At 39.5% G+C, this 13,013-nt stretch overlaps 1 protein-coding gene across 1 annotated transcript in view; it reads right to left on the minus strand.

Moving 5' to 3' along the window:
* Positions 1–9,814: 9,814 nt before the first annotated feature.
* LOC117440047 (gamma-aminobutyric acid receptor subunit rho-2-like) overlaps positions 9,815–13,013 on the minus strand; it is a 38,044-nt gene continuing 34,845 nt past the window's right edge. Inside the window, exon 9 of the mRNA XM_034076263.2 lies at positions 9,815–12,978. Within this exon, the coding sequence (XP_033932154.1) occupies positions 12,670–12,978 (309 nt within the window). The 3' untranslated portion in view covers positions 9,815–12,669. The remainder of the gene's footprint in view (positions 12,979–13,013) is intronic.

Consider the following 13,013-nt stretch of genomic DNA (forward strand, 5'->3'; position numbering starts at 1 on the left):
TGTTGTGTGTGTGTGTGTGTGTGTGTGGGGGGGGGGGGGGGTCTAGCAGGGGCCCTGGTGGTTATACAGTCTGGTAACTGCAGGAGGAAGGACCTGCGCTATCTCTCCATGAGACACCGCGGGTGAAGCAGTCTGCTTTGTCCAATGACTACCAAAGGTATTGGACTGACATTCAACAGGTGGACATATGTAAAGCATGACTGCACATTTCTGCTAAAGTCTGCTGGATATGAAGGCTCTGCTGATAATAGGCTATGTTCGGCTCGTAGCCAATGTCAGATTTAAAGCATCAAATTAATAAATGCAGCTTTAACGCAGACGTGAAAGTGCTTTTTTTCTCAGAAATGAAGCAAGTGCATTTATGAAAAAATTATATATTTCTGTTAATGTTTCAGTTTAGTGATGGGAATTATGGCTCTTTGAAGGGAGCCGGAACTTATGGCTCCGTATCTTTCAAAGAGCCATTCAAAAGAGCCGTTTTAGAGGGGGCGGGGTTACTGGGTTTATCTGCGAAATAATCACCAGGATAATGATTGACTGTATTGCCAGACCTAATGTCAATAATCTGCATTGTAGACATGAGACAAGGTGGCGCCATATCCATGTCATAATGTCAGTGAATGTAGGCTACTTTGAATTGACCCTCTGTATGTGTAAAGTCAATAAAGTTGCCTTGCCTTGAATGAAATTCACGCAACTCTCCTGTTAAGCCCCAATGACCCCATCGGCGGGTCCTTTTTTTTTTTGTTCACGACACTGGGAATCTTAATATTTAAGAACCTATTAATGTGTTATACCAGATTAACGGGAATAATCTCAGCTAACTGACGAAACAAACCATTTTTACCAAAACAAAACACAAGTCTCATAAGAAGCATCTAAATGACCCCTGAGCGAAAAATGCTAACCTATTACTGCACCGATAATCACTCCTAGCTCCCTTATTACTTATCCTAGGTACACATCCAACACATCGTTTATGATCGCAAGGAGACACAGAATCTAACGGTGCCCACCCCAACACTGAAAGATACAAACTCGTGACGTTATCAACAAAAACGTACATTAAAACAAGTGGCGCTAGGTAGCTCACAACGCTAACATGGCTTTGTCTGGTCTAAACTGGTCTTCAATGGCATGAAAACGATAACAACGATGGTGTAGTTAATCCATAGGTTAATCCAATGTGACTGCGTCCCCTTTGAAATGTTCTGATAATCCATAAGCAATAAAACAGCTTTTCCGTTGCTTTATATCAGAGCAGCGATATTTCTCCCCTCTGCTGCAAGCTAGCATGCGCAGAGACCCCACCTTTTTTTTCTTAACATGAGTGTGTGCGGGACGATTTCCTTTGGATTCTATTGGCTCTAACGGTCAGAAAGAGATGTCACATGTCAAAATCGAACAAGGGGGGCCAGAGATAAGGAAAATCCACCCAAATGGCCCCAGAAGAGGTTTTTGCTAAATCTGTCTAAAAAGGTCAAATATCACTTGTTTTGCATCAATCTTGATACAGGGTACTTATTATATGTTGTACTTTGGATTCCTAAAGCTTTTAGTCTACTAACCCATCATCCAAGGTTAGTTTTCACTATAAGTACAACATATTTTTTGGGCGGACACTATAATTTACAGTTTTTTACCATGTTCAATCTGAATTTTCTTTCAAATAAAAAACATCTATATTGATTCTGACTTTTCTTTTTGCAGATGTCCAGCTTATTTTATTGCAGCAGTGATCAGGAAACACTTCCATCAGCAGTGGAGGAGAGAGAACAGACTCCTGTTGGTAAGCTGACATGGGGCTGATCGCTGTACTCATCCTACGCATCACATTCCAGCTTAAAACAGTAATGTACTGTATGCATATTAAAAGCCATTAATACATAAGGCTGTTATTGTCACTATTATTAGTGGTGTACTTGTAGAGTAGACTGATAAAGGGTCCGTTAACCGACACTTTCCCTGTCTCAAAGCAATGTAAGCCATGAAGCTGTCAAAAGTCGTCATTTTTCGCTCATCTTGACTTTCTTCCTGATTATGTAACTTCAGGATTGTTGCTCCTGTTAACCTGATATTTTTTTATTTGCTAATGAACAATGAGCAAAATATATAATAATTAATTATTCAGAAAACCCTAATTCTGGGTCACTCTCAGTTGATCTGCCTGTTAAAATCCAACACAACTACCCAGAGCCATCGGCTTTGCACAGAGATTTGTAAACTATGTATATCATCTTTCTTTTGTTGAGCTTTTGAAAGGAATGTGTGTAAATGTTTATAAATGTATCCTAGACACAACATAGAACAAGCCAGAGCAGACATCATTTTAGCACAATAAGACCTCAGGGATCTGCCAGTGGGTATAAACCACAGCCAGACATATTACAGCATGAGTCAGTGTATTACCTAAAGCAGCAGATGCATTCATAAACAACAACAGTGTGGGATCAGCTGCCTTACTGCAGCACTGTGTTTTTTAAAGTAGTGGTAGCATAGGCAAATCTGACGTGATTTGTTTATTTGGGGATTAGATTTGCCCAGAGTGCTCTCTAAAATCTGGATTAAAGACGTATGTGCGTCACACAGGAAGGTTGTGTCTGATACATTATTCTTGGAAGTTATGAATATTTTCAGTGAAGCTGCCTCTTAGCCATTGATGTCTTGAAAAAACCAGAAAGAAGGAACTTGACAGCAGTGTTGCCCCTGGTGGTCCGATCTTCAAAGCAGTAAATCAGGACTCATTTAAATGTGTGTAAGAAGGTCTTTATTTATGAAATTTGCTGTGAAAGAATTACATTCTGAGCATTTTGTGTGATGTTGGTAGGAAGCTAACGTAGGGTGACCAGACGTCCCCGTTTTCCGGGGACAGTCCCCGTTTGTATTGGCCTGTCCCCGGTTGAAACTGTCCCCGGAAATGTCCCCGTTTTTTAATATACGTTAAAAACACATAGCAAGGTGAAATAAAACGTTTCATGTCAGGAAACACTGGGTAAACAGACTGTGGTCAAGCCAGCCTCCACTTCGGAAAACACAGTCAAAAGCACGTTGTATTGCGGTGCGCGTATATCCTATGGATTACGGTAGAGGCCTGTAAAAACTGCCTTCAAAATAAAAGCGTTTACTCGGTCAATAACAAATATACCTAAAAAAACACACCAAACATATTCATATATACTGGAGCTTGAATTAAGAAATATGTACTATATAATGTGATCAATAATAATTGAAAACAAACTATTATAACTGAGTGAATGTAAAATGTAATATACAGTTATGAAGACGTCCTTCTGTTTTTATACAAGAATAAATAAAAAAAACTTATTTCACTCCAGGGTGATAGCAGGACACCCCATCTAGTCACTCAGAGAGAATCAGGACAATCTGATGTAGAGTTTCAAAATAAAAGACATTTGAAGTCTCATATATGAGCTATCATCCCTATTTTTAGATAAGAATGAAACAAAAACTATCCAGTATCAACGACTTATTTCTCTTCAGGGTGATAGCAGGACACCCCATCTAGTCACTCAGAGAGAATCTGAACAATCTGAGGTACAGTTTCAAAATAAAAGACCTTTGAAGTCTCATATATGAGCTATCTTCCTTCTGTTTGTTCAAACAGTTCAAATGTTCGAATTACATTAAACCAGAATTGTCCCCCTTTTTTCTTTAACAGTGAAGGAAATTGGATATGTTAATGATATATTGACCGCAAAGCTCAAAATGTCTGGTTTTGCATGAGAAAAATCAAGTAATATGCTGTTATGAGAGTTTTATTACAAAATGTAATATGCACCATTAAAATAAATATATAGGCTACCAATCGCAATACCTTCGGCGAATGATTGCTGCCATTAAGCTGATACAATGATAGTTACTGAAAATAAGAGAGAACTGTGAACTTTTGTAGTAGTTAGGCGTTCCGCCGAATGTGAATTTTCACTTCTGGCTGAGAGCTAGATGAAAGATCAATACTGCCAAATCTGTGGAAAAAGTGTTGAGCAACACGAAAAATCTACACGAGCACGAGCCTAGAGTTGCTTAGCTTAGCATAAAGACTGGAAGTAACCTAGTCTGGTTCCTGCCTGTGAATCACTTCAAACGTGTTAGCTAAATTCAATAGGTCTGGTGCTGTGCTCCTTATGGCTGCCTCGTTTGGTAACCTCCATATTAAACAGAAGTGGCATATAAACACAATATTAGGCTAAATAAAGTTTGTTTGTCCCTAAGTTTCTTTCTACATCTCTGTTTGATTAAATACATTAGATCAAACATGGTAACTAATAAGCTTCATGGTGTTGATGGCTTCTAGCCTTTATGCTAAGCTAAGCTAATGATGTCCATGGTCAAGCTCTGTATAGATATGAGATTAAAGCAAATATTCTCATCTAACTCTCAGTAAAGTGAAAACTCCCAATATTATCGAGCCATATCTTTAAGAAAGTGATATTTTTTAAGGTAGAATCAGCCTTTGAAATACTAACTTTTAAAGTGGAAAGAATCTGCAGAGCATCACTGCATTGCTAGCTTAGCAATAGCTTTAAGTTTTCCCCACGTGATTAAACCCTAATATGCAACCCAGTCTCATGGCATTTCGTGTTCACCAACACGATTTTTAATCTATTGATTCGTGTTCACCAACACGATTTCCCCCTTTTTTTCGTGTTGCACAGCACGATTTTAAAAGCAGTGTATTTCTACTGGTAATGTGTTTCGTGCCTGCAGCACGTCTTTTTCTCCGGTCGGGTCGTGGAAGACCGGAAGCTGTGTGGTTCATAAAAACATGTTCTTACTCAATATCAAGCCACAATTATTGCTTTTATTTTAAATCGTATAATTTCGGACTTTTGTTGCCGTCTGTGAGGAAAAGAAATGGGGCTCAGAGCCTCAGAATACTGAAATCAGTATTTTTTAAATATTTTTTTCTTTTTAATTTGTTATTCTTTCAAAATAACACACTGTTATTTATTCACCAATAACACACAATTATCCTTGCTTTTATTTATTGGTTTAATTCCATTATCTCTGGCTTTTTTGGTGTCCGTCAGGAACTGAATTTCAAAATAAAAATAACCGGAAACAGACGTAGGCCTCTAGGAGTTTAGGATGGCCGAAGACACTACACTACCCATAATCCCCAGCTATCGTTTAGGACTACAGTCCCCGTGATTAATCTTCAAGCTCTGGGATTGGATGTTGGAGTGGCAGTGCGCCAAGGTTACGCCGAGCGTCAAACAGCTGTTTGAAATGGAACAAAACCACGCCAGACTATCCAAAACTGGAATCGAACGCCCCCCCAGAACTACACATGCTGGCTATTGTGTTTCGCAAAATGTTCTATGGGACGTCTCTACTGAACGTTTTCGTTTTTCCCACAATTAGAAGTTGCCAGTATTAAACACATTGGTGCTATCAAATGTAAAACATATAATTACTAAATGGGTGAAAATCGCTTGTGTCCATAATGCGCAGCATTAATATACCCACATGACAGCTCATTGTTACTTTGTAATTCTACTTCACTACAATTCAGAGGTTAACCTGGTAGTTTTACTCCACTATATTTATTTGAGTTACTTTGCAGATTCTGATTAATGATGTGAAATATAAACAACCCTTAAATCAGACTTTAGTTACACCTGAGTACAATTCAGGTAAGGTGATTGTCAAGTGCCAACAATCAGGAGAGATATTTGATAGTTGGCACGTCGAAAGGAGCCGATTGAGGTGGTTCGGGCACCTAGTTAGGATGCCACCTGGGCGCCTCCCTAGGGAGGTGTTCCAGGGACGTCCAGCTGGGAAGAGACCGAGGGGCAGACCTAGGACCAGGTGGAGGGATTATATCTCTTCGCTGGTCTGGGAGCGCCTTGGGATCCCCCAGTCAGAGCTGGTTGATGTCGCCAGGGAAAATAAAGTTTTGGGGCTCTCTGCTGGAACTGCTACCCCCGCGACCCGACCACGGATAAGCGGGAGAAGATAGATGGATGGATGGATGGATGGATGCTTGAGAAGACTAAACATTTATCTGCAATTGACATGAATGGAAACGAGTAATAAAGTATATTCATTACTCGTTATTCTCTACTAATAGTTAATTAAAGACTGTATAATGGCTATTTTGCACATCCCTTTCAAGATTTCAAGATTTTCAAAGGTTTACTGACATATCATATACACAACTACAGTGTAGTTATGCAATGAATGAACATTTTGGGTCACAGGTTCCTCAACAGCGCATTACAAGACATCTATCAATATGTGTGTACCTCCACCATTAAACTGTCATATTCTGCACATTTCTTATACTATCTACATACAGAAGAGTATAATTCATATGTATAATATCAGTTAAAATAAGTGCTTCAACATAGTTAACATTGCAGGAAAGCAATATATTAGACGTTAAGTACTTTGTCAGACTTAATATTTATCTGTAGATAGATACCCCCAAAGTGTTTTTCTTATTTAAAAGAAGACCTTAATCTAAAGTATTATTTAATGTTTAAATAAAGGTTAATTTGTTTTTCTGTTTTGCACCTCCTCATATTAACATCTTTGTACATCCTGCACTAAACTGTTTTATTGTAGAGATCACTTATAGTATCGTCTTGATTTTTTATATTCTATATTTCTATCACAGACCTTCTACTTTCCCCCTATGAAAGTATGTACTCTTAATATTTTTTTAATCAAATATAACACATAAAAACAATAATTCAATAACGTGCTTTAACCACTAGGGGGTGCACACAAGGTACACACAGCCATAATAACTTTGTATTATTAGTGTAGGACACTTATGTATGTACAACATCTGAAGATGTGTAGTTTTATTCACGTTTTCACATCATTTTACAGCGTATTGCTATACTATTTCAGACTCAGTATTTACATTCTTACATTCAAAGAAAATCAGTAATATCTTCAAAAACTACAGCCCTTTTATATCAGCTGTGCACCGTTATGGTGTAAATATAACCTATCTATGAATTAGATAAAATGTAAAAGTCAGCCGAATTAGTGTTGAAACTGCAAGGAGACGTATTGTGTGAAGAGAAATTGAAGATGTTGTTTAATTGCTGATATATTTATGATCCACCTCACGTATTCAGTTTCGGCGGCATTTCTTCCAGTTTGTACAAAGGTCTTCTCATCAGGGCTCTATAAATAAAGAACTACGGCAGATCTGTAATATGTAATGCAGCCGAACCGTGTATTACAATGCCGTTATGTGATGACTTTCAAAGAGAAAAGCAAGAACACTCGGAATAAAGTATTATTATTATTTTTTAATGTTTTTCTGATTTCATATTGCATCCAGAGATGTGCACACATAGACTCTAGGTAGTGCTTGAGCACCTGCCCGTTTTGCCCTCTGGACAGCAATGTGCCCTTTTGAAAGTTCGTTTTTCACATTTTTTTTTTTTTTAACAGTGTACTGTATGTGGCTCATGGTAACATCGATCAATTTTGGATTACAAGCTTCTAATATATACAACAATGCCCCAAATGCGCGTTGTAATTTTGTCAGACATCACACGCCCCGCGGCACTCCCGTACATACCCTGGCTGCAGCCCCTCCCTTCCCTGCTCTCAACGTCAGTCAGTATTCAGTCAGACAGGCCACGGCGGGTGTGTGGTGCAGCAGCACGCAGCAACACGATTAAAAGTGCCCTAGTGACGACCAAGTAAGTAACCACCAGGTAACAAATACAACGAGTGTATTGTTGAATCCCCTAAATCAGATGCAAAACTAAACTATACAGGGTTCGTACGGTCATTGCAAACCTGGAAAAGTCATGGAAATTCAAAATGCAAATTCCAGGCCCTGGAAACGTTATGGAAAACAATATTTTTCCCAAAGTTTTGGAAAAGTCATGGAAATGTAACTAAAGTTGTGTCAAATATAATTTACATTTTATCTAATCGCTGAAATAATCTGCGGTCGCGAGCTGTTATGTGCCATCATGAAGTGTTATTTTTTAATATATGAAGCACGAGCTGTGTGCTCGAGTCTTCTTGCCTGTCGGGCCGGCTGAACTCTGCTGGTCCGGGATGAGGGTCAGCTACATTATCTATGGTGTGTTGTTAACTGTGCGGAGTCACTGTGGCACAGACTGAGCCGCTGGTGAACAGCTGTTAGAACAGGCCGTTCAGGTGTTCAGAGCAGAGCAGCAGAGCGTGATGTGAACTGAAAAGTTGTTCTGTCGCAATATCATTGTCACTATCTGCTAACGTTAGCTTTAGCCTTAGTTTTCTAATAGTTTTTTTCATAGGCTATAAACAGAGGTGGTATAAGTATAGAGATTGTACAAGAGTAAAAGTAGAAGTACTCAGATCTTGTACTTTAGTAGAAGTAGGCCTACTCAGATCTTGTACTTAATAAAAGTAGAAGTACTCAGATCTTGTACTTGAGTAAAAGTAGAAGTACTCAGATCTTGTACTTGAGTAAAAGTAGAAGTACTCAGATCTTGTACTTGAGTAAAAGTAGAAGTACTCAGATCTTGTACTTGAGTAAAAGTAGAAGTACCAGAGTGTAGGAATACTCTGTTACAGTAAAAGTTTAAAGCCGATATTCCGTGGGGTCGGGGGACTCGGATCCTTGTCACCTTTTTCATACCTGATGAGTTTGCATCCCTGACTACAGTTGCTTTAGCGTGTAGAAGCTAGTAAGCCTACTATTTGGTTTGTTTTAGATAGGCATCTGCATCACACAGCACACAGGTTATTGAAATAAATATATATGCAATTACGACATACAAGATGTGCCTTTTAATAAATCTCACACTACTAAGGCAGCCGGCGGTTCCACCAGGGGCGTCAATCCCGGGGGGGGGGGGGGGGGTTTCGTCCCCCCCTAGCTTCAGATTGGACCCCCCTAAGTCATTTCGAATAATAAACATAAATGTTAAAATAATACTTTTTTTGATAATAAATCAGTAAAATCAGGCAAAAATAAGAATTAAATAACATAACCCTAACCTAACCCTAACACTGAAATAAATTAACCAAAAACCGAAAAGAAACTAACAAAATCCGCCATTATCCGGCAAATTTTTGCGCACAATTTCGGAGCGCACAATTTTGGCGCGACCGCCACGACGACTCAGAAGGTGCCCTTTTTTTCTTCTCTTGAGCACCTGCCCCTATAAATGTCTGTGCACGCCACTGATAAACACCATATCCTTACGTGCATTGCGGCTAAACAATCCAATCAGCGAGCTTAAACCATAGCTGAGGATCTTGGGTAATCAGTTCAGTGGCTGTGTATCGCAATGATGCTCGAAATGTCCCTTATAGGCCTACGTCTGTTTCTGGTTATTTTTATTTTGAAATTCAGTTCCTGACGGACGCCAAAAAAGCCAGAGATTATGGAATTAAACAAATAAATAAAAACAAGGATAATTATTTAGAAAAGAATAACAAATTAGAAGGAAAAAAAGATTTAGAAAAATACTGATTTCAGTATTCTGAGGCTCTGAGCCCCATTTCTTTTCCTCACAGACGACAAAAAAAGTCCGACATTATACGATTTAAAATAAAAACAATAATCGTGGCTTGATATTGAGTAAGGAGATGTTTTTATGAACCCCACAGCTTCCGGTCTTCCAAGACCCGACCGGACAAAAAGACGTGTTGCAGGGACGAAACATACTAATTGTAATGGAAACTTCTGTGTAGCAATGCAGTGGGAGTCACTGACTCAGGAAGGAGACAGGGTAGAGCAGGAGCTTTGATGTCAAACACTGGAGGTTTATTTGGAGTTACGGCCGGAGAATTCACATCACAATCACAGCAGTCACGGTCTGACTGCACGGGTGGTTGCCACGTCAATTCTGGAGAACCTCTCTCTCGTTAGCCCATTTAACTGGTTTCAAAGAGAGTAATCAACATATTTTGATAAGATAGTTTAACCAGTTGGGCACACTGAGTCACTTGCGTCCGTCACTTATGGCCTCGAAGATGTCCACAAACAAAAAAGAAGGAAGCGTCCCAGTGCACCCACAACAACAGACCATCTGTGACCTAGTGTTGACCGGTCACAGAATGGGAACAATAACATTATGGCTCAAGCAGCCTATGTCCTTAAAGGAGATAAACAAACGTCAGGGTTGGTCCTGTACGTCATATCTAGGAGTCTAGGTCAATAATTTCCCTAACAGTACCAATAGAAATACATTGCTTTTAAAATCGTTCTGTGTGACACGAAAAAAAGGGGGAAATCGTGCTGGTGAACACGAATCAATAGATTAAATGTCGTGACTACAACACGAAATGCTGTGAGACTGGGTTGAGTCAATATGCAGTCTCAACTATGCAAGTACTAAAACAAAAACATTACAAAACAAGAATACAACCATTAAACCATGTTGATGTATAAAAAAATGTTCATTTTAAGGCGCTTCAAGTTGGACACATCACTGTTAAAAGCTTTCCATGTTTTTTAAGTCCTTCCTAAGAAATATACATAGAGTTTTCCACATCTGTAGCATGCATCAAGCAATTTTCTATACAAGTCCTGTTTCCTGCATCTCTGCAAACTTCAGGTATAATAGCACATGGATCTATTGCTGCACTAAATTAAACAAATAAATATCAAATAAAAGAAACTGAGCAAACCAACAAGCTGTAAATGCATACATACATAAGATTTCTGAGCAACAGTTGTGTGTTGTGCTTTAAAACTCAAGCAACATCCGGTGTCGTCCTGGCTTTAGGGGATGCTTCAGTTTGGAAATGCCAAAAGTAGTCCATGTGTCACACAGCGCAGCAGCATTACTGTCACTTTCACTGAAATGTGGTCGCGGTAGTAGGAGCCGCCATTATGAAAAGAGAGCGTGGTATTTACAGTGGCGACTGGCCATAAGGGGGACAGCCCCACCTAGTGTCAGCAGAAAGTAATTCAAATAATAATTCCAAAAAAATGCAAATATATGCAAAAAAAATACATCTTAAAATATATTTTTCAGATCATGTTTAATCATCTGATTCGTCTGTACATTGCTGTTTTAGTCTGTGTTCTTCTAATTAGTGTCTACAGTGTGCCTATTGAGCCGTTTTGAGCGACGTGGGTCAAGCCCCGATCTAGCCCCTCTCTCTCACTGTCTAAGTGAATGGGTGCTGTAAAAACTACACTGCGCATGCTCAGAGTATTTCTCTAGAGAGAGCAGTGTATAACGATTCAAATCAGTAAAACGGAGAGAAAATGTATGAAGTTGACCATCTACTTCAGCTTTGGTAAGTTAATTTGATATCATATCTTTTGTTGATCTTCTGTGTTTTGCCTATGGGCTATTGGATCAATTGATATTGTGACCTTGGTGATGAGTGTCTGTCTGTGCTCTCGACACATTTAGTGATGTGACTCAGTCAGATCCAGAGGTTACAGAGGCAACGCAGACAAATTATCTGCTCTTATTATTTTTCTACAGTTTCATCATGAACATCTTCAGAGAGGAGAGTGGTATTTGAAGTCTGGACGGGGGCTGGTTCCACAAAGATTGGACTGGCTCAGATCAAACAGTCTAACTTCAAAAAGGCATATAAGTTCTTCAGTTGTGCAAATCTTTCCTAATAATCTGAGCGGTCTGTGCGAATGGCCTGTATTCACCCTGACACATGACACTTCAAAACACAGAAGGTTTTCTCAGGAGTTAATGGAGACCAAACCGGAGACAAGGACATACATTTGGCGCTTTAAAGAAGTTGTTTTGCCTAAAATATTTGCTAATGTTGCTCAGGGCCTACTTTAGGCAACTAAGCAAATTGGACAATATTTATAAGATGACAACATTTACTTGTTTGTGTTTTTCAGCTTGCTTTAAAGATCATCTTTATCCTTGTCTTGGATCTGTACTTACAAGACAATTCTCCAATGTATTTAACAAATTAAATAGATCTGGTGTCTTTATCATAACAGATGTTTTTCCCCATTGAAGAAACAATTGCTCAACCTGAGTTCTGTTGCCGGATTAATAATGGGGACCTCATATATACAATCATGACCAGCGACATAAAGGCGGCCAGAAATGGCAGCAGGGGGGTGATATGCACGCAACTGTTCAGGGTGACAAGTTGATAAGTCAACAGAATTAACAACCCTTAAATCAGCGTGTTTCAAACATGATGATATCTGGTGGGCAGCTCTAAAGATCTACATAAATCATAACAAAATGGAACAGACTTTCCTGCTTAAATCAACATATGTTCATGTGTACAGTTCATATTGCACAATTTGACACTGCTGACGTGTTGTCTCTGTAACAACTAACAACGATTTCCATTTTATTTCGAAGTACTCTACCATTATCATGACCATGGCAACAGTAATACAACATTTGTATTGGTTTATTTTGTATAACTGTCACTAGACCAGTCAAGGTGCAAACGTATGCAACCAGTCCCCAAGGTATAATTAGTGTAAATAGGAGTTGGGATGTAATTATGTAAAGGAAGAGAAGCTGTACGAGTGGTCCAGTTCAGCTGTAAACTATGAGTTGGAGATATTCACACCCAGAAGTCTCTGATGTTCTTAAGCTTCACTGCCAAACTAGTTGATCCACCTGAAAATGCAGAATGGAAACAACTGTATCCGTCTTCTAAAGTCAACGATGGGTTTCGTAGTGTTTTCTTTCGCTGCTATAGTTTAGGGTTAAATGCAGACACTCAGCAGTACACACACCAGTAGATCAGGTTAAATAGGATGTATGCGCCAGGGAAGATCATGCGAGAGGAGGTATCGATGGCGTGGGTGTTCTGGATAATCCGGAAGCCCTTCTTCTTCTTGGTCTCTGTAGGCTCGTTGTCCAGCGAGAGATGCACCACTATCCGCTCCGGTCTTTCCGATGCATCATCAGCCGCCATGGAGCCCCGTGTGTACCCCGCCAGACTGTTGGCGTCCGCCTCACTGTACGTTCCGTCCAGCATCATGGTCCTGCCGTGGGACATGCCACAGGTGCAGGGCAGGTTCTGAGACTGAGCAAAAGACAGGAAAGAAATCAAGAGTGATA

This window comes from Pseudochaenichthys georgianus, chromosome 24, assembly GCF_902827115.2.
Source record: "Pseudochaenichthys georgianus chromosome 24, fPseGeo1.2, whole genome shotgun sequence".
Taxonomy (NCBI): domain Eukaryota; kingdom Metazoa; phylum Chordata; class Actinopteri; order Perciformes; family Channichthyidae; genus Pseudochaenichthys; species Pseudochaenichthys georgianus.